General features: G+C 47.2%; 1 protein-coding gene across 1 annotated transcript in view; it reads left to right on the forward strand.

Moving 5' to 3' along the window:
• The window catches only part of LOC126235490 (uncharacterized), a 586,979-nt gene that overhangs the window by 444,506 nt on the left and 115,568 nt on the right, over positions 1 to 26,905 (forward strand). Inside the window, exons 3-4 of the mRNA XM_049944210.1 lie at positions 6,292 to 6,624; positions 25,596 to 26,332. Coding sequence (XP_049800167.1) covers positions 6,292 to 6,624; positions 25,596 to 26,332 — 1,070 coding nt within the window. The remainder of the gene's footprint in view (positions 1 to 6,291; positions 6,625 to 25,595; positions 26,333 to 26,905) is intronic.

Below are 26,905 nucleotides of genomic sequence, written 5' to 3' on the forward strand. Positions count from 1 at the left end.
ACGCATAGTTTTCCAGGTAACACAATGTTCTTGACATTATATATCCTGAGCTACACTCATGCTCATAAATTAAGGATAATGCTGATACATGGTGAACCAAAGCTCTGGTGGGCGGTTTGCGGGTTTAAATCACCTTGGGATATGACCATGGGGTGCTTTTGAGCTGTGGTCGTCGCACGGTGGCGCTGGCAGCAGTCCACATACACAGAGGTGTGTTGGTGAATGTCAGAGTACGGCGCAGCGAGTAAGAGTGCAGGCGCTTCAGACGTGCTAATGGTGACTGTGTGATGAAAATGGCTCAAAGAACACATATGGATCACGTTATGTGGGGTAGAATACTAGGGCGACTGGAGGCTGGTCAAACACAGCAGGTCGTAGCACGGGCCCTCCGTGTGCCACAAAGTGTGATCTCAAGATTATGGCAACGATTCCAGCAGACAGGAAACATGTGCAGGCGCTACAGTACGGGACATTGACAGTGTACAACACCACAAGAAGACCGATATCTCACCATCAGTGCCCGCAGACGGGTACTGCCGGTAGCCTTGCTCGGGACCTTACCGCAACCACTGGAACGGTTGTCTCCAGACACACAGTCTACAGATGACTGAACAGACATGGTTTATTCGCTCGGAGACCTGCAAGGTGCATTCCACTCACCTTTGGTCACAGGAGAGCCCGTAAAGCCTGGTATCAAGAACACAGTACATGGTCATTGAAACAGTGGCCCCAGGTTATGTTCACAGATGACTCAAGGTATAGTCTGAACAGTGATTCTCGACGGGTTTTCATCTGGCATGAACCAAAAACCATATACCAGCCTCTTAATGTCCTTGAAAGTGACCTGTATGGAGGTCGTGGTTTGATGGTGTGGGGTGGGATTATGATTGGTGCACTTACACCCCTGCATGTCTTTGACAGAAGAACTGTAACAGGTCAGGTGTATGTGGATGTCATTTTGCACCAGTATGTCCGCCTTTTCAGGGGTGCAGTGGGTCCCACCTTTCTCCTGATGGATGATAACGCACGGCCCCACAGAGCTGCCATCGTGGAGGAGTACCCTGAAACAAAGGATATCAGGCGAATGGAGTGGCCTGCCTGTTCTCCAGACCTAAACCCTATCGAGCACGTCTGAGATGCTCTCGGTCGACGTATCGCTGCACGTCTTCAAACCCCTACAACACTTCAGGAGCTCCGACAGGCACTGGTGCAAGAATGGCAGGTTACACCCCAGCAGTTGCTCGACCACCTGATCCAGAGTATGCCAACCCGTTGTGCGGCCTGTGTACGTGTGCATGGTGATCATATCCCATATTGATGTCGGGGAACATGCGGGGGAAACAGTGGCGTTTTGTAGCACATGTGTTTCGGGACGGTTTTCTCAGCTTATCACCAATACCGTGGACTTACAGATCTGGGTCGTGTGTGTTCCCTATGTGCCTATGCTATTAGCACCAGTTTTGTTTAGTTCCGCTTTGTGTGGCACCACATTCTGCAATTACCCTTAATTTATTAGCATGAGTGTATGTCTTGTTCAGTGATATAACTTTACAGGTTAATTCAGTGTCATATGTGGATACTATCTGCTGCAAAATGTGCGTTAATAAATTGAAGCACAGTTTTCGATGCAGCGAAAATCTAGTAGGCCTATGCGACAAGCATATTTTCTTTCATTGTTTTGTGGATAGCGTCAGAAAGATAAACTTTTGAAACCGTTTGAAATTACGTGTAAGGTTTGGTGGAAGTCGATAGAACACTCATTCTCAAGTACTGGATGAATAAAATCCGGGTAATTTTCACTCTGTGAGTTACAACGCCTCAAGATACATACAAAATGTCTCACTACAATAATTGATTTATTGTGTTAAACATTTAAGGGAAGATTATAGCTCTTAAAGAGTAGATTAGGACATCATCTTAAATTTTTAAATTCGGCAGACTCACAAAAAATCCTAAAAATCTAATTTTTGCTACCCCTGGAAACAGTTATATAGGCAACCTGCAGTGGGGCTGGCTGACTGGATGACAGTATCAGCCATTTTGTACAAGGGTTTGCTGAAACGTAAAGCCTCCGAATTTTTTACGACAAAACTCTTAAAACTTTTTTTTTAATGAGACGGAAGTTATTGACAATGAACATATTTATTCTACAAATCTAGATATCTGCAGCCCTCTGCTGCAAGAGGCCTCAGAATTGTAGCGCGTAACATGGCGATGTGTAACGTAAGTACGTCCGTACGACAGAACCAGAGTTTTGTAATCGAGTTTAAATTCGAAGAATTTGTCCACACATGAAGCACTCAATGCCAGACCACGCACCAGCGCTGCGATATCTGTAACATCTGACGCCGTGGGTTCAATGACACCGATCATGCTCCATACACTCCCGGCTTGGCTCCATCCGATTTTCATCTGTTTCCGAAGCATAAGGAACAACTTCGAGGATTTCATTTGATAGTGAGATGAGGTTGTGTCTCCGTCAACAAAGTCAAACATTCCATAGTAACGATATCAACGGACTGGTCTCTCGCTGGAAGTGCTGTTTTTGACGCCAGGGAGACAAAGTTGAGCAATAAACGTGTGTTTTGTTTAGAAAGCTTTTTCAGCTGCTGAGAATTCTTCCGGGTTGTATGACCGTGGTCCATGGAATTCTTCTATACCTGACGTTTCGTCCAAGGCTGCGTTGGACATCTTTGGAGGTTCTCTTGGTTGTGCTGAGTCTAGCCGACTGACGAGTCGGACGTCGAAGAGCGGCCTACATACCGTGGAAAGTGGGCGTGGTCTGGATTATACGTGATAGCAGAGATAAACCTTGTCAAAGATAAAATATAAGTATCGATCGTAGTACGTCAAAGATAAAACTTCTCATCGATTCCGTAGCACCACTGTCCATATATCGCTGAGTTTCATGGCTTCTTCTTTTCTGTTAAATTATCCCCATGTTTATATATTTCGATGGCTTCTCTATATCGCCATGGATAATAGTTCGTCACAGTAAATAAAACTTCAGTTTCCGAAAGTTTCACTACGTGATCACCTGACTGAAGAACATATTCTGCCACGGCTGATTTGTCTGTTTTCCCTAGTCGCAAAGACTTTTATGTTCCTTCAACTGTGTATTCACACTTCTATTTGTAGTTCCAATGTAGACCTTACCACACGGAATCTTGTATACACCACTTGCAGACAGAGGGGGACGTTTATCCTTAACGGAACGAAGTGCTTGACCTATTTTCTTAGTTGGTCTGAAAGTCGGTCGAACGTCATCTTTCCTTAAAATCTTGCCGATTTGATCCGTTACTTTTGTGGTGACGGGTAGAGAAACCGTGTTCTTCCATCGCTAGGAGGTATTACTTTCCAGCAAGCCTTAGTCAAATAGACTGCCAATTGGAGGAATGAATGGGTGGCACAAACGAGAGTGGACGTGTATAAAAATTAAATATAGCCTGCCGTTGTAGTACCGAACTTTAATCGACCAATGAAGTGTAACAATTGGAAAATGCTATTACAACTAGTCGTCTCACTAAAATGTCTCCCATTAAGCGCGACATCAATGACAAGAAGACGGTTCGAGACAAAACCGAATAAAGACGAAAGCAAAGAGGAGCAGCAGAAATGAGATTAGTGATAAACGTATTATGAATATTGGTGTGCACGAAGTATTTCTGCTACCCTGGAAGCCAAATAATACACCACGGACGAAGCAAGGAGGACATAAAAAGGAGACCAGCACAGGCAAAGGGGGCATCTCAGGCCAAAAGAATTTCAGTAGCGCGAAACACAGATTTTAACAAAATCTGCTGAATGAGATTTTCACTCTGCAGCGGAGTGTGCCCTGATATGAAACTTCCTGGCAGATTAAAACTGTGTGCTGGACCGAGACTCGAACTTGGGACCTTTGCCTTTCACGGGCAAGTGCTCTACCAGCTGAGCTACCCAAGCGCGACTCACGACCAGTCCTCACAGCTTCAATTCTGCCAGTACCTCGTCTCCTACCTTCCGAACTTCACAGAAGCTCTCCTGCAGAACTTGCAGAATTAGCACTCCTGGAAGAAAGGATATTGTGTAGACATGGCTTAGCCACAGTCTGGGGGATGTTTCCAGAATGAGATTTTCACTCTGCAGCGGAGTGTGCGCTGATATGAAACTTCCTGGCTTGGGTAGCTCAGATGGTAGAGCACTTGCCCGCGAAAGGCAAAGGTCCCGAGTTCGAGTCTCGGTCCGGCACACAGTTTTAATATGCCAGGAAGTTTCAAAATCTGCTGAGTTCGCAAGTGACGCCAGTTGAAATGAAGCACTCGAGCGTTCGATGGCTGTCCTCGCCGTCATCGTCACCAGTAAAAATCGCTAACTGGTGGAAGTAGCACCAGTTCCAAGTGCCGAAACGACTCGTGCGCGGCAGGTAAGTTGGGCGGCTCGTAGCAGCGCCGGTCCGTCGCGGGACCGAGTGACGTCAGGTGGCGGGAGAAGCCTGCACCACGTTTGAAACTGCGGGTCCCGCCTCCCTATAAGCGTCAAGCATCCTCCTTTGCTGTCTTTCGATACGCAGAGCTGGTCCTCATGCCGTATTGAGTTTCCCTGTTAGAATCGTTGCTGTTCATTCTAATCTCAGCTGTCTCCTTTATAACGGAATGGCAATGTGCTGATGCATAAGCGAAGACTCACGCCTTTTCAGGTAGTACTTTGTATCCATTTCCAGGCAATGCTCGTCTATGGTCGAGTTATCAAGCTCCCTTTGTTTAATATGCCGCTTGTGCTCGGTATATAGTTTGATCTATATACATGCTGCTACGTCCGCCAGGAACGTCATACACATTGGGGCTACGAAGACTACTTCGTCCTTAACAGGGTGCAGCATATCTCAGGGTGGCCAGAAATACTGGTCTCATTCCACGTCTCTACAGCACGCGTCGTAACTTGCTGCTCGTTGCCCCACAGCATGGAAGGAAATCTGCCGGCTTGGCCTTCCCTGCCGTTTCACAAGGCGTCCTTCATCGGTGGTATATAAAAATACACTAATGGCCATTAAAATTGATTTGATAAAGGTGGGATTGTAGCCTATCTCGATTGCGGTTTATCGTTTCGCGACATTGCTGCTCACGTTGGTCGAGATCGAATGAGTGTTAGCAGAATATGGAATCGATGGGTTCAGGAGGGTAATACGGAACGCCGTGCTGGATCCCAACGGCCTGGTATCACTAGCAGCCGAGATGACAGGCATCTTACCAGCATGGCTGTAACGGATCGTGCAGCCACGTCTCGATCCCTGAGTCAACAGATGGGGACGTTTGCAAGACAACAACCATCTGCACGAACAGTTCGACGACGTTTGCAGCAGCATGAACTATCAGCTCGGAGACCATGGCTCCGGTCACCCTTGACGCTGCATCACAGACGTGAGCGCCTGCGATGGTGTACTCAACGACGAACATGGGCGCACGAGAGGCAAAACGTAATTTTTTCGGATGAATCCAGGTTCTGTTTACAGCATCATGATGGTCGCATCCGTGTTTGGCGACATCGCGGTGAACGCACATTGGAAGCGTGTATTCGTCATCGTCATACTGGCGTATCACCCGGCATGATGGTATGGAGAGCCATTGGTTACACGTCTCGGTCACCTCTTGTTCGCATTGCCGGCACTTTGAACAGTGGACGTTACATTTCAGACGTGTTACGACCCGTGGCTCTACCCTTCATTCGGTCCTTGCGAAACCCTACATTTCAGCAGGATAATGCGCGACCGCATGTTGTATGTCCTGTACGGGCCTTTCTGGATACAGAAAATGTTCGACAGCGGCACTGGCCAGCACGTTCTCCAGATCACACACCAATGGAAAACGTCTGGTCAATGGTGGCCGAGCGACCGGCTCATCACAATACGCCAGTCACTACTCTTGATGAACCGTGGTATCGTGTTGGAGCTGCATGGGCAGCTGTACCTGTACACGCCATGCAAGCTCTGTTTGACTCAATGCCCAGGCGTATCAAGGGCGTTATTACGGCCAGAGGTGGTTGTTGTGGGTACTGATTTCTCGGGATCTATGCACCCAAATTGCGTGAAAATGTACACATGTCAGTTCTAGTATAATATATTTGTCCAATGAATACCCGTTTATCATTTGCATTTCTTCTCGGTGTAGCAATTTTAATGGCCAGTAGTGTACAAATTTAAGGTTTACACTAGGCTCACCCTTGTAGTAACTCCCGAACGTTGTGATATCAAACGCCTCGTTAGCGTGATGCTGGCGCAACTCAGAAGAGGGAATGAAGGGAGTGGTGTGTCGGCAGGTGCAGCAGCGCTCGCTGGACGAGAGCCGGCGCGCGGGCTACGGCGCGGGCCTGCCCCCGGTGCCCGCGGCGGCCACCACGGTGGCGGCGGTGCCGGCCGTCGCGACGCTGCCCCGCCGCCCCACGGTGCGGCTGGCCGACTACCACTGCAACAGCGAGCCGGGCAAGTGCCCCGTGAGGCCCGCCTACCTGCCGCTCGCCGCCGGCTTCCAGCCCCCCGCGCCGCCCTCGCCGCCCTCGCCGCCCCCGCACCGCCAGGACGGCGCCGGACCCGCGCTGCCCATGTCGCCCCCCTCCATCACGCCCATCATCTCGCCTCCGCCTGCCTTCCAGGTAAGCCCAGTACTTACACACATAATGAGTGTAGCGAGCTCCTAACCTCGAAACGATCTGAATGCATTAATATTTTTTCCCCTTGAACTTTAATTCCATTCTTGAACCTTTCTTCTATTTCCCTCGTTGCTTCTTCGATGTGTGGATGGAACAGTTGGAGATGAACAACGACATCATCCATGCATTACACCACTTTTATAATGCGAGTAGCCGGCCATTCTGACCGAGCGGTTCTGGGCGCTTCAGTCCGGAATCGCGCTGGTGCTACTGTCGCAGGTTCGAATCCTGCCTCGGGCTTGGATGTGTGTGATGTCCTTAGGTTACTTAGGTTTAAGCAGTTCTAAGTCTAGGGGACTGATGACAGTCCCACAGTGCTTGGAGCCATTTGAACCTCCATGTTTACTTGCAGGAAATTTTTTGGAAATGTTTGCACGCTCAGTTAGAGACATTAGTGACAGAAAGGGAAGCTGTAAATACTGCCTGTTTCAAAATTAAAAATCGTGAATTGATGCAATCTGCTCCTGTTTCCCCAGCGTGTAAAAATTTAACAGGACATAGAGAATGCGCCACTGGACAATTTGAGGTAGGGAACCTGGTGTCGGAGAAGTCACCTTAAGGAGATACAGTCATGGACTGTGCGGCTGGTCCCGGCGGAGGTTCGAGTCCTCCTTCGGGGATGGGTGTGTGTGTTTGTCCTTAGGATAATTTAGGTTAAGTAGTGTGTAAGCTTAGGGACTAATGACCTTAGCAGTTAAGTCGCATAAGATTTCACTCACATTTGAACATTTCTTTTAACGAGATATGGAAGTAAATTTGTCAACCGATTCGTCTAGCATTTCTGTTTTCCAGCTTGTTTACAAGTACCATTGGTGCACGTATCTTGCTGCTTATTTCTATGTACATTCTTCATTTCCTGCAAGTAGCCGCGCGGGGTAGCCACGCGGTCTAGAGCGCTTTGTCACGGTCCGCGTCGTTCCTCCCGTCGGAGGTTCGAATCCTCCCTCGGGCATGTATATGTGCGTGTGTGTGTGTGTGTGTGTGTGTGTGTGTGTGTGTGTGTGTGTGTGCGTGTGCGTGTGTGTGTGTTGTCCTTAGTTTAAGTTAGATTAAGTAGTGCGTAAGCTGAGGGACCTATGACCTCAACAGTTTTGTCCCATAAGAACTTACCACAAATTTCCAAAAATTTTCCTGCAAGTAAACGTGGAAGTTCAAATGGCTCCAAGCACTATGGGACTTAACATCTGAGGACATCAGTTCCTTAGATTTAGAACTACTTAAACCTAACTAACCTAAGGACATAACCCACATCCGTGCCCGACACAGGATTCGAACTTGCGACCCTGGCGATATGGCGGTTCCAGGCTGAAGCGCCTAGAACCGCTCGTTCACACCTTCCGGTTAAACATGGAGGCCGAGCCTGATTACTAGGAAGTCATGATAAGGTTTTGTTTACTTTACTTGTCCATAAGGCGGCTCTGTTGTATCGCATTTACATTGTACCATGTGAGAACGTGCTATGAATCAACGACAGACCCATTCATTACTCAGGGCTATTCGGAGACGTACAGTACAACACGATCGAGTAGTATCTGTACAGTTTCGCAGAACTCGTGTACTTTATTTATTACCTTTAAAGAAATACTCCCACCACCCATGAACCATGGACCTTGCCTTTGGTGGGGAGGCTTGCATGCCTCAGCGATAGAGACAGCCGTACCGTAGGAGGAAGTCGCCTGGTAAAATTTGCACAGAGTATAACTTAATCATCGCTAACACTTGGTTCAATAATCATGAAAGGAGGCTGTATACATGGCAGAAGCCAAGCCAGGAGATAATGAAAGGTTTCAGATAGATTATATAATGGTAAGGCAGAGATTTAGGAACCTAGTTTTAAATTGTAAGACATTTCCATCGGCAGATGTGGACTTTGACCACAATCTATTGGTTATGAACTGTAGATTAAAACTGAAGAAACTGCAAAAAGGTGGTAATTTAAGGAGATGGGACCTGGATAAAGAGACAGAACCAGAGGTTGTAGAGAGTTTCAGGGAGAGCATTACAGAACGATTGACAAGAATAGGGGAAAGAAATACAGTAGAAGAAGAATGGGTAGCTTTGAGAGATGAAATAGTGAAGGCAGCAGAGGATCAAGTAGGTAAAAAGACGAGGACTAATAGACATCCTTGGGTAACAAGAAATATTGAATTTAACTGATGAAAGGATGGTTCAAATGGCTCTGAGCACTGTGCGACTTAACTTCTAAGGTCATCATTCGCCTAGAACTTAGAACTAATTAAACCTAACTAACCTAAGGACATCACACACATCCATTCCCGAGGCAGGATTCGAACCTGCGACCGTAGCGGTCGCTCAGTTCCAGACTGTAGCGCCTAGAACCGCGCGGCCACGCCAGCCGGCTGAATGAAAGGAGAAAATACAAAAATGCCGTAAATGTAACAGGCAAAAAGGAATACAATCGTCTCAAAAATGAGATCGACAGGAAGTGCGAAATGGCTAAGCAGCCATGGCTAGAGGACAAATGTAAGGATGTAGAGGCGTATATCAGTAGTGGTAAGACAGATAGTGCCTACTGGCAAATTAAAGAGACCTTTGGAGAAAAGAGAACCGCTTGCATGAATATCAAGAGCTCAAATGTAAACACAGTTCTAAGCAAAGAAGGGAAAGCAGATAGGTGGAAGGAGTATGTAGAGGGTCTATAAAAGCGCGATTTACTTGAGGACTGTATTATGGAAATGGAAGAGGATGTAGATGAAGATGAAATGGGAGATATGATACAGCGTAAAGAGTTTGACAGAGCACTGAAAGGCCTCAGACGAAACAAGGCCCCGGGAGTAGACAACATTCCATTAGAACTACTGATAGCCTTGGGAGAGCCAGCCCTGACGAAACTCTACCATCTGGTGAGCAAGATGTATGAGACACGCGAAATACCCTCAGACTTCAAGAAGAATATAACAATTCCAATCCCAAAGAAAGCAGGTGTCAACACATGTGAAAATTATCGAGCTATCAGTTTAATAAACCACGGCTGCAAATTACGAATTCTTTACAGACGAATGGAAAAACTTGTAGAAGCCGACCTCGGGGAAGATCAGTTTGGATTCCGTAGAAATGTTGCAACAAGTGAGGCAATACTGACCCTACGACTTACGTTAGAAAATAGGTTAAGGAAAGGCAAACCTACGTTTCTGTAATTATAGACTTAGAGAAAGCTTTTGACAATGTTAACTGGAATACTCTCTTTCAAATTCTGAAGGTGGCAGGGGTAAAATACAGGGAGCGAAGGGCTATCTACAATTTGTACATAAACCAGATGGCAGTTATAAGAGTAGAGGGCCATGAAAGGGAAGCAGTGGTTGGCAAGGGAGTGAGACAGGGTTTTAGCCTCTCCCCTATGTTATTCAATCTGAATATTGAGCAAGCAGTAAAGGAAACAAAAGAAAAATTTGGAGTAGGAATTAAAATCCATGGAGAAGAAATAAAAACTTTGATGTTCGCCGATGACATTGTAATTCTATCAGACACAGCAAAGAACTTGGAAGAGCAGTTGAACGGAATGGGCAGTGTCTTGAAAGGAGGATATAAGATGAACATCAACAAAAACAAAACGAGGATAATGGAATGTAGTCGAATTAAGTCGGGCGATGCTGAGGGAATTAGGTTAGGAAATGAGACACTTAAAGTAGTAAAGGAGTTTTGCTATTTGGGGAGCAAAATAACTGATGATGGTCGAAGTAGAGAGGATATAAAATGTAGACTGGCAATGGCAAGGAAAGCGTTTCTGAAGAAGAGAAATTTGTTAACATCGAGTGTAGATTTAAGTGTCAGGAAGTTGCTTCTGAAAGTATTTGTATGGAGTGTAGCCATGTATGGAAGTGAAACATGGTTGATAAATAGTTTGGACAAGAAGAGAATAGAAGCTTTCGAAATGTGGTGCTACAGAAGAATGCTGAAGATTAGATGGATAGATCACATAACTAATGAGGAGGTATTGAATAGAATTGGGGAGAAGAGGAGTTTGTGGCATAACTTGACTAGAAGAAGGGATCGCTTGGTAGAACATATTCTGTGGCGTCAAGGGATCACCAATTTAGTATTTGAGGGCAGTGTGGAGGGTAAAAATCGTAGAGGGAGACCAGGAGATGAATACACTAAACAGATTCCGAAGGATGTAGGTTGCAGTAAGTACTGGGAGATAAAGAAGCTTGCAGAGGATAGAATAGCATGGAGAGCTGTATCAAAACATTCTCTGGACTGAAGACCACAACAAAAACTAAGAAATACTGTGGGGGTAAGAACCACCAACTTCCTATTGATTTGGGAGTGATAACTTGGAGAGAGAAGTGGGCGAGGAGGAGATGAAGAAACGGAGAGGGGGAAGGAGCAGATGTACACAGATATGGGAGAGGAGAAGATAAACAGAGAGCAGTGGAAGAGGAGTGGGGACGGGAACGTTGGCAGAGAGATAGGGAGGAAGAGAGGGACTGAAAGAGGGGAAGATGGTAATAGACAGGGAGAGGGGAGAAGGAGAGGGAAAGCAGGAGTTGGGTACAGAAAGAGGGAAGAAGCAGGACAAAGAGGGGTATAAGGGATAGAAGGAGATCTAAGGAGGAAATGGTCTAGTAGAAGACTGAAATAAAGTCACTGACGGAAAAAAATTCGCAACACCAAAAACATTAATGTCGAGTAATGACATATCGGGAACACATTTGTCTAGGTAGCATATTTAAGTGATTAACATTACAAGAAATCAAGTCAGTGCAAACGCGAGATAAGCCATTGTAAATCTGAAGTGCTGGTACATTAATAATCGGTGTAGCCGCTAGAATGTTGAAAGCAAGCAAGCAGACATGCACACATTGGGTTGCACATGTGCCGGATATCAGTTTGTGTGATGGAGTTCCATACCTATTGCACTTGATCGGTCAATACAGGGACAGTTAATGCTGGTCGTGGATGAGAATGGAGTTGTCGTCCTACGATGTCCCATATGTGTTCGATTAGGGACGGATCTGGTGGCCGAGCAGGCCAAGCCAACATGTAGACACACTGCAGAGCATTTTCGGCTACAACAGCGGTATACGAGCGTTATCCTGTTGGAAAACATGCACTGGAATGCTGTTAATGAATGACAGACTGAAGCACAAATTCGCAGTCGTGGTGCATGGGATAACCACGAGAGTGTTCTTGCTGTCATACGAAGTCGCACCCCAGACCATAACTCCAGATGTAGGCCGAGTGTGTCTACCATGCAGACAGGTCAGTTGCAGGCCCTCAACTGGCCTCCTTCTAACCAACACACAACCATCACTGACACCGAGGAAGAACCAGTTTTCATCAGAAAAGACAAACATCGACCCTGCCCTTCAACAACTCTCGCTTGACACCACTGAAGCCGCAAATGGCGGTGGTTTGAGAACAGTGGAATGCACGCTACAGGGCATCTGACTCGGAAACTGTCCTTGAAGTAACCGATTTGAAACAGTTCGTTATGTGACTGAATTGGCAACTGCTGCTCAGTCATACGCCGTAAAACGATTATCATCACGATAAAATAAGAGAAATCAGGGCTCGCACAGAAAAATTTAAGTGCTCGTTTTTCCCGTATGCAGTTCGAGAGTGGAATGGTAGAGAGACAGCTTGAAGGTGGTACACTGAACCCTCTTCCAGGCACGTTATTGCGAACAGCAGAGTAACCACGTGGATGTAAATGTCTTCCCTCTCGGTAGTACCACGTGGCCGTACAGAGTCCGGTCTATTTGGGACTGTTCGTTCCTATGACCACTGCTGATAGCAATCATGTACAGTGGCTACATTCCTGCCAAGTCTTTATGTAATATCGTAGAAGGAACACCCAGTTTCTCGTAACCCTATTACCTGTTCTCGTTGAAACTCAGTGCGGTTTTGATAATGGCGCCCAATCTCAAAGATAATTAACGCTCATGGACCGTTACAGCGTATATTCAAAGCAAACATGATTTGCATCCTCTTAGTGGCGCAACTAGCACCACCTTTATCCGAATGTTGCGAAATTTGAACAGACTTCATCTTTAACATGTAGAAACACGCCTGCCAACTTTCGTTTACGTCGCGCAACTCCTTAGTGTTGCGATGTTTCCGTCGGTGTACATACCCGTGCAAAGCCGTGTGCTCAACTAGTTCAGCAATAAAACTACAGCCACATCTCAACCTACACTACTGTCCATTACAATTGCTACACCATGAAGATGACGTGTTACACACTCGAAATTTAACCGACAAGAAGAAGATGCTGTGATATGCAAATGATTAGCCTTTCAGAGCATTCACATAAGGTTGGCACCGGTGGCGACACCTACAACGTCCTGACATGAGGAAAGTTTTCAACCGATGTCTCATACGCAAACAGCAGTTGGCCGGGGTTAGCTGGTGAAACATTGTTCTGATGCATCGTGTAAGGAGGAGAAATGCGTACCATCACGTTTCAGACTTTGATAAAAGTCGGATTGTAGCCTATCGCGATTGCGGTTTATCGTATCGCGATATTGCTGCTCGCGTTGGTCGAGATCCAATGACTGTTAGCACACTATGGAATCGGTGGTTTCAGGAGAGTAATACGGAACACCGTGCTGGATCCCAACGGCCTCGTATCACTAGCAGTCGAGATGACAGGCATCTTATCCGCATGGCTGTAACGGATCGTGCAGCCACGTCTCGATCCCTGAGTCAACAGATGGGGACGTTTGCAAGACAACAACCATCTGCACGAACAGTTCGACGACATATGCAGCAGCATGGACTATCAGCTCGGAGACCATGGCTGTTACCCTAGACGCTGCATCATAGACAGGAGCGCGTGCGATGGTGTACTCAACGACGAACCTGGGTGCACGATTAGCAAAACGTCGTTTTTTTCGGATGAATCCAGGTTCTGTTTACAGCATCATGATGGTCGCATACGTGTTTGGCGACATCGCGGTTAACGCACACTGGAAGTGTGTGTTCGTCATCGCCATATTGGCGTATCACCCGGCGTGATGGTATGGGGTGCCAGTGGTTACACGTCTCGGGCACCTCTTGTTCGCATTGACGGCACTTTGAACAGTGGACGTTACATTTCAGATGTGTTACGACCCGTGACTCTACCCTTCATTCGATTCCTGCGAAACTCTACATTTCAGTACGATAATGCATGACCGCATGTTGCAGGTCCTGTACGGGCCTTTCTCGATACAGAAAATGTTCGACTGCTGCCATGGCCAGCACATCCTCCAGATCTCCCACCAATTGAAAACGTCTGGTCAATGGTGGCCGAGCAGCTGGCTCGTCACAATACGCCAGTCACCACTGTTGATGAACCGTGGTATCGAGTTGAAGCTGCATGGGCAGCTGCACCTGTACACGCCATCCAAGCTCTGTTTGACTCAATGCCCAGGCGTATCAAGGCCGTTATTATGGCCAGAGGTAGTTGTTCTAGGCACTTATTTCTCAGGATCTATGCACCCAAATTGGGTGAATTTGTAATCACATGTCAGTTCTAGTATAATATATTGGTCCAATGAATACCCGTTTATCATCTGCATTTCTTCGCCGGCCGAAGTGGCCGTGCGGTTAAAAGCGCTGCAGTCTGGAACCGCAAGACCGCTACGGTCGCAGGTTCGAATCCTGCCTCGGGCATGGATGTTTGTGATGTCCTTAGGTTAGTTAGGTTTAACTAGTTCTAAGTTCTAGGGGACTAATGACCTCAGCAGTTGAGTCCCATAGTGCTCAGAGCCATTTGAACCTTTTTTTTTTTTTTTGCATTTCTTCTTGGCGTAGCAATTTTAATGGCCAGTAGTGTAAATAAACGTACGGTCTCTCCTTCGCCGAGTTTAGACCAATATGAGGGTAGAGGCTGACTTTGGCGGTGCTGGCGTGAAGTGGGGCTTAGTAATTTTTGGTCCAATGAGCTAACTTTCGTCAATACGCGCTGGTGGGGTACTGAATGTGAGTAAAGGTTTTTTCAAGTTAGGACAGTAGAACTGTGCTGATTATCGTCGCTCGTCACCTGGTGCAGTACCTCGATTCCGCTTCAGTAGGCACAAAGGCGCAACTACTGGTGCTCGCTGTCCGCTCGCCGATAAGTCCGACGCACTGTGCCGCTAAATTCGGCTGCGGGCGGCGCGTGCGCTCTCGCGCAATCAGCTCTCGGTCAGCAGACACCTGAATGCCCGCAGCCGCTGCGCGCCATCATCGCAATCATTGCCAGCAGTGGGCTCGCGAGTTCGTGGCGCGGTTGCAGAGTTAGCCGCCACTCCGAACAATACCGCCGCCCACGAACTCGCCCGCCTGCCAACCACCGACAACGCTTAAGCGACCGGTTGCGGCCAGTATTCCAACTCCAGCCGCGCGGACGGAGAGTGACTTTGCGCATATCGGCAAAATGGACCGGAAGACCTGCTCGTATAGCTTAGCGCGCAGTGATGAATTGGTAGCCGTTCCAGAGCTGTTAACGACGCAAGATTCTGACAATATACACTACTGGCCATTAAAAATGCTACACCGAGAAGAAATGCAGATGATTAACGGGTATACATTGAAGAAATATATTATACTAGAACTGACATGTGATTACATTTTCACGCAATTTGGGTGCATAGATCCTGAGAAATCAGTACCCAGATCAACCATCTCTGGCCGTGATAACGGCCTTGATACGCCTGCGCATTGAGTCTGAGCTTGGATGGCGTGTACAGGTATAGCTGCCCATGCAGCTTCAACACGATACTACAGTTCATCAAGAGTAGTGACTGACGTATTGCGACGAGCCAGTTGCTCAACCACCATTGACCAGATGTTTTCAGTTGGTGAGAGATGTGGAGAATGTGCTGGCCATTGCAGCAGTCGAACATTTTCCGTATCCAGAAACGCCCGTACAGGACCTGCAACACGCATAACCCTGCTGAAATGTAGGGTTTCGCAAGGATCGAATGAAGGGTAGAGCCACGGGTCGTATCACATCTGAAATGTAATGTCAACTGTTCAAAGTGCCGTCAATCCGAACAAGAGGTAACCGAGACGCGTAACCAATGGCACCCTATACCATGACGCCGGGTGATACGCCATTATGGCGATAACGAATACACGCTTCCAATGTGCGTTAACCGCGATGTCGCCAAACACGTATGCGACCATCATGATGCTGTAAACAGAAGCTGGATTCATCCGAAAAAATGACGTTTTGCCATTGGTGCACCCAGGTTCGTTGTTCAGTACACCAACGCAGGCGCTCCTGTCTGTGATGCAGCGTCAGGAGGTTCAGGAGGGTAATACGGAACGCCGTGCTGGATCCCAACGGCCTTATATCACTAGCAGTCGAAATGACAGGCAACTTATCCGCATGGCTGTAACGGATCATGCAGCCACGTCTCGATCCCTGAGTCAACAGATGGGGACGTTTGCAAGACAACAACCATCTGCACGAACAGATCGACAACGTTTGCAGCAGCATGGACTGTCAGCTCGGAGACCATGGCTGCGGTTACCCTTGACGCTGCATCACAGACAGGAGCGCTTGCGTTGGTGTACTCAACGACGAACCTGGGTGCACCAATGGCAAAACGTCATTTTTTCGTATAAATCCAAGTTCTGTTTACAGCATCATAATGGTCGCATCCGTGTTTGGCGAAATCGCTGTGAACGCACATTGGAAGCGTGTATTCGTCATCGCCATACTGGCGTAGCACCTGGCGTGATGGTATGGTGTGCCATTGGTTACACGTCTCGGTCACCTCTTGTTCGCATTGACGGCATTTTGAACAGTGGACGTTACATTTCAGATGTGTTACGGCCCGTGGCTCTACCCTTCATTCGATCCCTGCGAAACCCTACATTTCAGCAGGGTAATGCACGACTGCATGTTGCAGGTCCTGTACGGGCCAGCACATTCTCCAGATCTCTCACCAATCGAAAACGTCTGGTCAATGGGGGCAGAGCAACTGGCTCGTCACAATACGCCAGTGACTACTCTTGATGAACTGTGGTATCGTGTTGAAGCTGCATGGGCAGCTATACCTGTACACGCCATCCAAGCTCTGTTTGACTAAGTGCCCAGGCGTATCAAGGCCGTTATTACGACCAGAGGTGGTTGTTCTGGGTACTGATTTCTCAGGATCTATGCACCCAAACTGCTTGAAAATGTAATCACATGTCAGTTGTAGTATACTATATTTGTCCAATGAATACCCGCTTATCATCTGCATTTCTTCTTGTTGTAGCAATTTTAATGGCCAGTAGTGTATTTGAGTTTACGTATTGTCGTTTTGTCATCTGGAGATAGTGACATGAGCTGGCACGATAGGAAATGGAGTGCCAAACGGATGAACTGGAACATTTCCGATATATTCTCCAGTTTGAATTCAATAGAGGGGTGACAGCGGCGCAGGCAGCCAGAAACGTTCGCAAGGCGTATAAGGATAATGCCATTGGACAGAGCACGACAAGAAAATGGTTTTCTCGTTGTAAGGAGGCTCGTTTTGATATTAGTGAGTCTCCATTTTCGGGAAGCCCTTCGGGATTTTATGAAGACCGTTTAAACGCACAACCTATGTCAGTGCACTCGAGAACTGGCAGATGTGATAACTGTGATCATTCCGCTATCGTGTGACATCTGCATCTAATCGGGAAGGTTCGAAATTCGGGTTTATGGGTATCGCATGCTCTAAACGAAAATCACAAAAATCGTCCGGTGGCATTTGAGCATCTTTGCTTGCTGGTCATCAGTTGGCTCGTTGACAACACCGACCATTCCTATCCTGTATCGCCACTGGTGACGAGAAATGGTGTCTTTGTGCTCACATGTGGAAAAGAAAGGAACGGCTGAGCCCAAAGAAAGTAGGAACTCCCTGCACAAAGACCTGCGCATACCCACAAAAGATAATGTTATGCATCTGATGAAACAGCGGCTGTGTGGCGTGTTACGAAATGCTTCTCTGAGGTGTAACCATCACTGCTGACATTTGCTGTCAACAACTGTGACGTCTTCCAGATGCACTCCAAGGAAAACGACCAGGAAGACTGCGTGAAGTGATGCTACTCCACGGTAACGGCCTCTTGTCCTGCTAGACTGACAAAAAGCATTATACAGGAATTGGCTTGGGAAGCCATCCGCACCCACCTTTTACTGATATTACATCTTCAGATTTCCACCTTTTCCGCCTCTATCGAACAATCTTCAACGAACTTGCTTCCGGGAAGGAAATGCTCTCCGAATATGGGTCGACGAGTTCTTTGTCTCAAAACCACGCGATTTCTACAGTCGCAGAATGGAAAAGTTATCCGAATGTTGGAATACTGTTGTAAATAGAAAAAGGAGAACGTATTGTTGATCACTAAAGCCTCTGTTATATGGATGTGTTGTGTTTAATTATCTTATGGGAAAACGCAACGAACTTACGCACCAACGCAATAATAATAAACCAGAAACTACCTCACGTTCTTTCCATTGTTAACAAACACTGCACGAGTATAGTGTGGGTAATTTGCACTCCGTTATTAGAAAAGCTAGTTTTTCATTCAGTTCAGTCTATATGATATCACATCTCCTGAACTGTGTGTCGTGGATACTGTCTGAAAAATGTGTTGCGATTAGATTTAGTCGCAAAGAAGTACTGAACCTATAGCGTCGTGAGTGATATTAAAGCTTTATTGCTTGAAGAGCGAAAATGTAGTAAGCTATAAGTGTCTCTCCTTTCATTATTTTGGGGGCGGGGAGAGTGTATCATCGAAAAAAGTTTCGAAAATGTTTGTAAAGTTTGTTGGAACACACTAAGTGGGTAATTTGTACTCATTGGGTTAGGCACGCTTATATATAGTTTCAAACATTAATACTTGACTTATTGTGTTAAACGTAAGATTATACCGCTTAATGAGTAGATTCCGACAGCACTTTAAATTTTGAATTCGGCCAATTATTACCCGAAATACTGAAAATCAAGTTTTTATTGACCCAAGAAGCTGTCAGATTGCCAACCTGCATTTATGTTCTAGGTTAGCGATTTCGTAATATACAGGTTGTCGCAAAAGTGTTGCGATAAATTTCGAAGGTTTGTAGAGGGTGTCTTGAGGAACAAAATCGAAGAGGGGAATCCGTTTCCAGAAGCGTCATCCAACGACGCTACAGAGTGTGGAAGTTAGTGGTGCCGGTGTCTGCCACTGGGCAACCCCATCGCCAGCAAATGTGGATTTGTACGCTGACCAACCCTAGGCGGAAGGCCTCGCAATACTGTTTGTTACTGAGTGATCACGACTGCTTGCCACGATCGCCGGTGGAGAAGATTGAGCTAGCTGCTGCGTAGAAAAACGGTGTCGCCTACGAATACTATGTTCTGTTTCTTCTGTGGATGATGGTTTTGGACACGGGTTCCCATCCGCAGTTTGTCTTTCTCTTGCAACTGTCTAAAATCTCCATTGTTTTTAGTATACAGCAGAAAAATAACCTGCAGATGGCAACCTGTGTACGAAACAGTCATCCGCTGAGGCAACAGCGTATCGCATTCTTAGGACACACAGCCTTTCTACGCAGCAGGTAGCTCCATGTTCTCCATTGGCGATCGTGGCAAGGAGTCGCGATCACTGAATGACAAACAACACTGCGAGGCGCTCCACGTATGGTCCGTCATCGTACAAAGTCACGTTTGCTACGGAAGGGCTTGCCTAATGGCAGGCGCCGGTGCCTATAACTTCGACGTTCTGTATTCTCGTTGGATGACGTTCCTGGACACGGGTTCCTATCCTCGACTTGTTCCTCAAGACACCCTCTACAACCCCCACGAATTTTGTCGTAATATTTATGGGACACGCTATAGATGGACCTGGAGGCCAACATGCAACTGTTCCTGGACAGAGAGACCGTTTTAGTAGTCTTGCTTGTACAGATCTTTTCTCAACGTGGAAGGTCCGCAATGGAACACTAGAAATGTGACTGTAACATATTATTTAACGCACACCAAAAATTGTTCATCCCAAAGTAAATTAATGGTACTTGCTATCCGATCAATCGGACAAAAAACGTGATTACTCATACAGTCCTCACGCATATTTCAGTGTGCTCTCGCTACTCAACTCACCTGCTATTACAGCAGCAACCATGCCGGCGACCGCCGCCTGAAATAAACAGTAGCGGCGTGCTTGCATGTTTGCACTGGGACGTGCAGTGCACGCTTCCCTTCTACCCAACAGTAACACGCACCACATTGTCTCGAGACAAAGTAAATTACTGACTCTGTGAATATAAAATTAAAAACGTAAGGAAATGCAAATACTACGTGACTCCGTACAAATTCGTACCTTCTTCCACTTCCTAATTTGCAATGCAGTAAGCGCTTACAATAATAGGTAAAATTAAATGTAAACTTAAACAGGAAACCACCCAACCCCTTAAACCATTGTGCTACATTTATTGATCATTTACACTACCATCGCACCAGACGGCTTACTGGCAGTTCCTGCTCTTAAACCGCAGGGATACCTCAGAATTAAGGAAGTTATATTCTGCAGGGAGCACCTGTTGTGGAATCCTACACCTACGACGCACGTCAGCACTCAGTTTGGGCCACATGTGAGCTAGTGCTGTCGTCCACAGTGGCAGTCGGGTCAACCAGTACGACTTAATTGATCCACCACACCACTTCCCGGCAGCATGCTCTTGCATGGGTCACCTACAAATTCAAAAAATGGTTCAGATGGCTCTGAGCACTATGGGACTTAACTTCTGAGGTCATCAGTCCCCTAGAACTTAGAACTACTTAAACCTAACTAACCTAAGGACATCACACACATCCAAGCCCGAGGCAGGATTCGAACCTGCGACCGTAGCGGTCGCGCGGTCCCAGACTGTAGCGCCTAGAACCGCTCGGCCACTCCGGCCGGCACCTACAAATTCTCCCTCATTAATTTTACTGGTTGTGCTACAAGTGGACAAACATCCACTGCTTCTATTCGTCCTCTGTGTTGGAGTTAACTCCGACGCTGGTGAATCATCTGTGGTGTTCACTACTCTTACTGTATTCATTTCAGTAGTCTCACGTAAAATCAGGCTTTCTACACGACGTGAGACTGCGGAGAACATGAATTTATAATATGCCTTGCCAACGTAGCACGTTGTACATTGTCCAAACAACTAGGGCAGTGGACATCAGCTCACCAGATACGAGGTGTGGCTAGAAAAAAACCGGACTAGTACTGGTGAAACAATAAAACGAATGCAATAAGGCTGAAAGTCGCGTGGACTGTCACGTGACTCTCGCTCCGCCTACTGCTCGAGTTTCATCTGCCTCCTGCACTCAGTCTGCCCGTGGCGTCTGTTTTAAGTAGTTGACGTTTTGTCTGTGCGTCGGAAAATGTTGAGTGTACAGAAAGAACAGCGTGTTAACATCAAATTTTGTTTCAAACTAGGAAAATCTGCAAGTGAAACGTTTGTAGTGTTACAACAAGTGTACGGCGAGGATTGTTTATCGCGAACACAAGTGTTTGAGAGGTTTAAAAGATTTAAAGATGGCCGCGAAGACACCAGTGATGACACTCGCACTGGCAGACCATTGTCAGCAAAAACTGATGCAAACATTGAAAAAATCGGTAAACTTGTTCCTTGTCAACTCCTGTTAACTCAGACACTGCTCTGATTGTTAAACGGCGATCTTGTCGAACAAGTTTACCGATTTTTTCAATGTTTGCATCAGTTTTTGCTGACAATGGTCTGCCAGTGCGAGTGTCATCACTGGTGTCTTCGCGGCCATCTTTAAGTCTTTTAAACCACTCAAACACTTGTGTTCGCGATAAACAATCATCGCCGTACACTTGTTGTAACATTACAAACGTTTCACTTGCAGATTTTCCTAGTTTGAAACAAAATTTGATGTTAACACGCTGTTCTTTCTGTACACTCAACATTTTCCGACGCACAGACAAAACTTCAACTACTTAAAACAGACGCCACGGGCAGACTGAGTGCAGGAGGCAGATGAAACTCGAGCAGTAGGCGGAGCGAGAGTCACGTGACAGGCCACGCGACTTTCAGCCTTATTGCATTCGTTTTATTGTTTCACCAGTACTAGTCCGGTTTTTTTCTAGCCACACCTCGTACAGATAGGCAACTAAATCAGCCATTGCCGAGCACTGTCTGGAACTCAGTCCATGAACTATGATAAAACAGACGGACAGACAGGCGCTTCGTGCCGAAAAGGGAACGCCTAAGGACGTAGTTAGCGGGAGCGCACAGCAGATGGAACACCAGGAACCGACGACGGAGAAGGAATAGAATGGGTGTAAATTCTCATTTATTGTTCCGTCTCAACTGCACGTTATTAATTAGATTACATGTTTCGATCACATTGGATCACCTTCAGACCTAAGTAGCTGCGTCAGGAACCCGTCTTGTGTACTCATAACCGTTTAACGGAGTACTCTGACATGTGGTTCTGGGTAGACGAAACTGGTTGCTGACGCAGATACTTAGATCTGAACATGATCCAGTGTGATCGAAACATGTAATCTAATTCAAAACGTGTAACATAGGGGGCAACGGCCTTGCCGCATTGGATACATCGGTTCCCGTGAGATCACCGAAGTTAAGCGCTGTTGCCATTTTTCGGGGTTCACTCAGCCTCGTGATGCCAATTGAGGAGCTACTCGACCGAATAGTAGCGGTTTCGGTCAAGAATACCATCATAACGACCGGGAGAGCGGTGTGCTGACCCCACACCCCTCCTATCCTCATCCTCCTCTGACGATGACACGGTGGTCGGATAGTCTCGGCAGGCCACTCGTTGCCTGAAGACTGAGTGGATAACATAGGCCGAATAATAAATCAGAACTGTCTCAATTATCTAAACAGTTGCTGAATATCTCAAGACAATTATGGCGACAGTAGTGATTTTAGCTCTAGTTCGTTTGTGATTTCCTGACCAGTAATTTCTCTCGCCTTAGGAAGATACCGTTTGCTATGCCTATAAAGATACCGCGATATCCGTTGACCTAGTATAATCAAACGTCCCTCCATCGGTGTTTCCCGAGGCTCCTTACCAGCACACTCCTCTATGTACGCCTAAGAAGTGACTTACGACTGTATTGCAGGGTGCCCAGACGCTGGCTGCAAACCTTATTGTTGCAGTGAAGAATGCGTCATCATATCTAAACAGTTGCAATAGGATGCTAACGTCACGACGCCCAGTATTTCCAATTTTCACATAGCTTTACCAGTTTTCTGATATGTCTGAGAGACATGCATGTCAAAGTTACCCCTGTCATACAAGTGTACGCCTAAATACTTACAGATCTCAGTGCATCGCACCAGAGCTCCACTAGTTCTCAGAGAAGGATTCCGAGACCATGTAGGTAGTCTTATTTGTTGTGATTTCCAATTTAATATCTGAGAACCACTTTCACACACGCTTTCATTTTCAGCCTGGCTATTGAGTTTCCTGCAACCATAACCTGAAACCTGGGCATTTTTGTACAGAGTTGTTAGCAATGGCTCAATGCTAAGGTCCCGAAAATTTTCCCCAGTTAGCTCTCTGTGGATAACTGCTTCACTGAATACTGTGCCCCACGCCAGACTGCGCTCTTCGCACTGATCTACGGAGCTCTGGGACAAAGATTTTGGGACTGGTGGTTGTCGTAAACGGGTAAACCGTGCGAGCCATCACAGACCTGACGCTGCAGTAGTCCACAGTTCTGAGAGAAAAGTTAAGGCGTCGTCTACGGTCTGTCTTTCTGAAGCAGAATTTACTCTGAGGCAGTGTGTCTTCCTGTGGGACTATGGTCTGAAGCACGACAAGCGCTCCTGTACAAAGTGCTACGAAGACAGAGTGATCTGTAGCTCTTAGGAACAATTGGATCACTATCTATGCTCTTCTGAATTATCAAATCCTATGCTGACTTTGAGACTGCTTAAATTCTTCATTGTCTTAGTGATTCAATAAGCAGATATGTGAGGAATGGAACAGTTTTGTTGATATTCTCAGCGCTTCGTTGTGAATGTAATCTGGACCAGGAGCTTTCCGTTCTACAGCGAAGCAATAGCAAATCCAGATTCTTGTTTTGCAAATACTGGGACGGCTTCGTATGGGCCACACATTCTTTCTCGTGCCTCTCTTTGATGATCGTCACCATTTTCGATGCTATGTCCCAGAAAAAGCGAATTCAGCAGGTATACAGCGAAGTCTCTCCACTCTTTAGTAATAGGTCTCGTCATGTTTACGCAATGTAGATAGCACGATTGGTGATTTTACTTTATCTATCTCTATTGTGTAGCCAGCGTCCTTGCCACAGTGGTGACACCGGTTCCCTCAGTTCACCGAAGTTAAGCACTTTTGGTCTTGGCTAGCACTTGACTGGGTCACCGTCCTGGTCTGCCGAGTACTGTTTCAAGCGGGGTGCACTCAGCCCCCGTGAGGCCGGTTGAGGAGCTACTTGATTGAGAAGTAGCAGCACAAGTCACGAAAACTGACAACGGTCGGGAGAGCACTGTGCTGACCACGTGCCCCTCCCTATCCGCATCCGGTATCGCCTAATGGCTGAGGATGACACGGCGGCTGGTCGGTACCGCTGGGACTTCAGGGCCTGTTCGGACGGTGTTTGTTTACCTCCACTGTATAAGGAATAACCATTTGCCTGTTGCTAGTTGCCTTTTGAAGGTCTTGTTTCCTGTGCCTTGTCTTCATGAAGTCTGTACAACAATAGTGCAGCCTGTCTCCCCTAAAAGCCTAAAGCTTTTTGGTAAAATCTGCACAGTTACTGTTCTTACATGGGCATAGCAACAACGCCATTGAGAAGAGAGTAGACAGTTTATTATTAAGTGTTCCTTTCGTTTCCCTGCCTCGATTTTGCCTATTACAGGATTATTCATAAATACTTTTGGAGTTACAGAAGATGACTGAGCACAAATCAGGAAACATACAAAAAAAAGTCACATATCAGTGAATAGAGAGTCTCTCCAAGTTTCGATGCGTAAGAAGTGTTGTGGCACAGTTGGAGAACGCACGACCAGACATTAGGCGTGTGGAATCATGTAGATAAATTGTGCTCTCCGTACTGTATGATCGATTCAGCTCACGCCTGCAGAGTGGCAACCCAACAAGCCTTCCCGGGCAGCAGCAGCGACTTAAATGAATTGCACGTACATAATATCAGAAGCGGTGCCCGTAATGAGCACGCGTAAATTGAGTTGAAAACGTGGAGAGGCATTCAGTACATTGACATGTGTTTGGTTTTTGGTCAAATGTTTGAGTGGATCGGAAATAAAACTCCCTAGAAATTACACACAAGATTTTTGTCCAAATTTCTATAGTCAAAGAAAGAGTGGGGAATGGACAAACGGGATATCAAATAGACTACCATGAGGTCTACTTCTGCAAAAATATGCTTAATTGCTTCAAAGTAATCAGAGTCGTGTAGTCGTGTAGTTGTCGTGGAGTCTTCTTCTGAGAATTTGGAGCTACTTACGAATAATTCTGTACAGCCCCTATGGCTAGCATGAAATAAGTAGAATTCATCAATCAATCAAAATGACAGTCACAATCGCGTTATTTATTTTGTTGCCAACCGGTTTCAACCCGCGATGGGGTCATCTTCAGGGCAATTTACACCATTTGGTCGCTCGCTGGAGTTGTCACCCTGCACAGTCATGTCGAAACATGTAGATAAAATGTTCTCTCCGTTCTGTTGCACCGATTTAGCTCACGCCTGCAGACTGCCCACTGCACAGGCAGGGTGACAACTCCAGCGAGCGAGCAAATGGTGTAAATGGCCCTAAAGATGACCCCATCGCGGGTTGAAACCCGTTTTGATTGATTGATTATAAGTAAACCAATCGCTGCTATCTCCAAGCAACTATGTTGTCTAAAAAAAAGTAGAATTCGTGTCCAGCAGACCAATTTCACCGTGATGTGGTTGGTAAGCAGAGTTGACAGGTAGTGCGGTGTGTGTGCCGGCAGGACACGACGCAGCGCTACCAGACGGCGCCTAGGCTGCGCAGCGGGGGCGGCGGCAGCAGCAAGACGCCGTTCCTGCCGCGCAGCAACGCGCTCGTCGTGGAGAACGAGATGGCGAGCCCGCCGCCGTCGCCGCCGCCCCCGCAGCTGCCGCTGCCGCTGCCCTCCGGCTGGAGCACGCTGCCCGCGGGGGTGGGCCTGCGCGCGCGCCGCCTCACGCCTTCGCCCGTGGGGACGCCGGCGGGGGCGGGGGCGGCGGCGGCGCGCCTGCCGCAGACCAAGTCTCTGGAGGACACGAGCGCGTCGGCGGCGGCGGCCGGCCCGCAGCGGCGCTCGCAGTTCCACCAGAAGCGCGACTCCTCGTCCACCAGCTCGTCCTCGTCCTTCGGCTTCCGCAGCCTCGACTCGTGCGCCGGCGCGCTGGGCGGCGCGCGCGCCATGCCGCGCCTCTCCGAGACAGACTCCTCCGTCGGCGGCTACGAGGACGGCGACGAGCTGGACGACCGGCGCGACTCTTCGCTCAACCTCAGCAGCTTCTCCTCCTCCGTCACCGTCGTCAACTCGTCGCCCGAGACGCCGTCGCTCAAGGAGCGCGGCAGCGTAGGCGGTGGGAGTGGGGGCTCAACTGGCGGCGGCTCCGCGCTGGCCAACGGACCGCCCACGCCGCCGCCGCCGCTGTCGGAGACCAGGGTCTCTCCCAGGGGCAGGTCCCACAACCACCGCTCGCACCCGCTGCGCAGGTAAGGCCAGCCTCCCATTCCGACACATCCCACATGCTCTACACACTAGAGGTTTCCAGAAAGTAGGTAATGCAACAACTTTTTTTTTATATAATTGGAAGGAGAAACAGCCTTGGTCCTATTTTTTTGTTTTATTATCCGCAAAATCGATTTTGGGTCACTTTGTGACCATCCTGAGTCCTGTAATATACAATTAAAATTGTTAGGCACTGGTATTAACAAGCTTAGAGCGATCACATAATTGTATCTTACGGCACTGAGGATGGTCACTAAGTGACCGAAAATCGATTTTGCGGATAATAAAACAAAAAAATACGACCAAGGCTGTTTCTCCTTCCAATTATATCCATTACCTGGTCGTGATGCACAGAACACTCCATGGAGTCGCCAATCAATAACTTTTTTTTTTTTTAAGAAGGTCGGATTGATTCAGGATTACAATACACCATGTTATTCCCACTCTTTTGGCTGCAAAACCCTATTTTTCAACGATCGCCGTTCGATGCGACTGTCTTGCCCCACCTTAAGGGAGGTAGGACGTCAAACGGGCCGACTTGGAGCAGGAGAGGCACC

Source organism: Schistocerca nitens, chromosome 2 (assembly GCF_023898315.1).
Source record: "Schistocerca nitens isolate TAMUIC-IGC-003100 chromosome 2, iqSchNite1.1, whole genome shotgun sequence".
Taxonomy (NCBI): Eukaryota; Metazoa; Arthropoda; class Insecta; order Orthoptera; family Acrididae; genus Schistocerca; species Schistocerca nitens.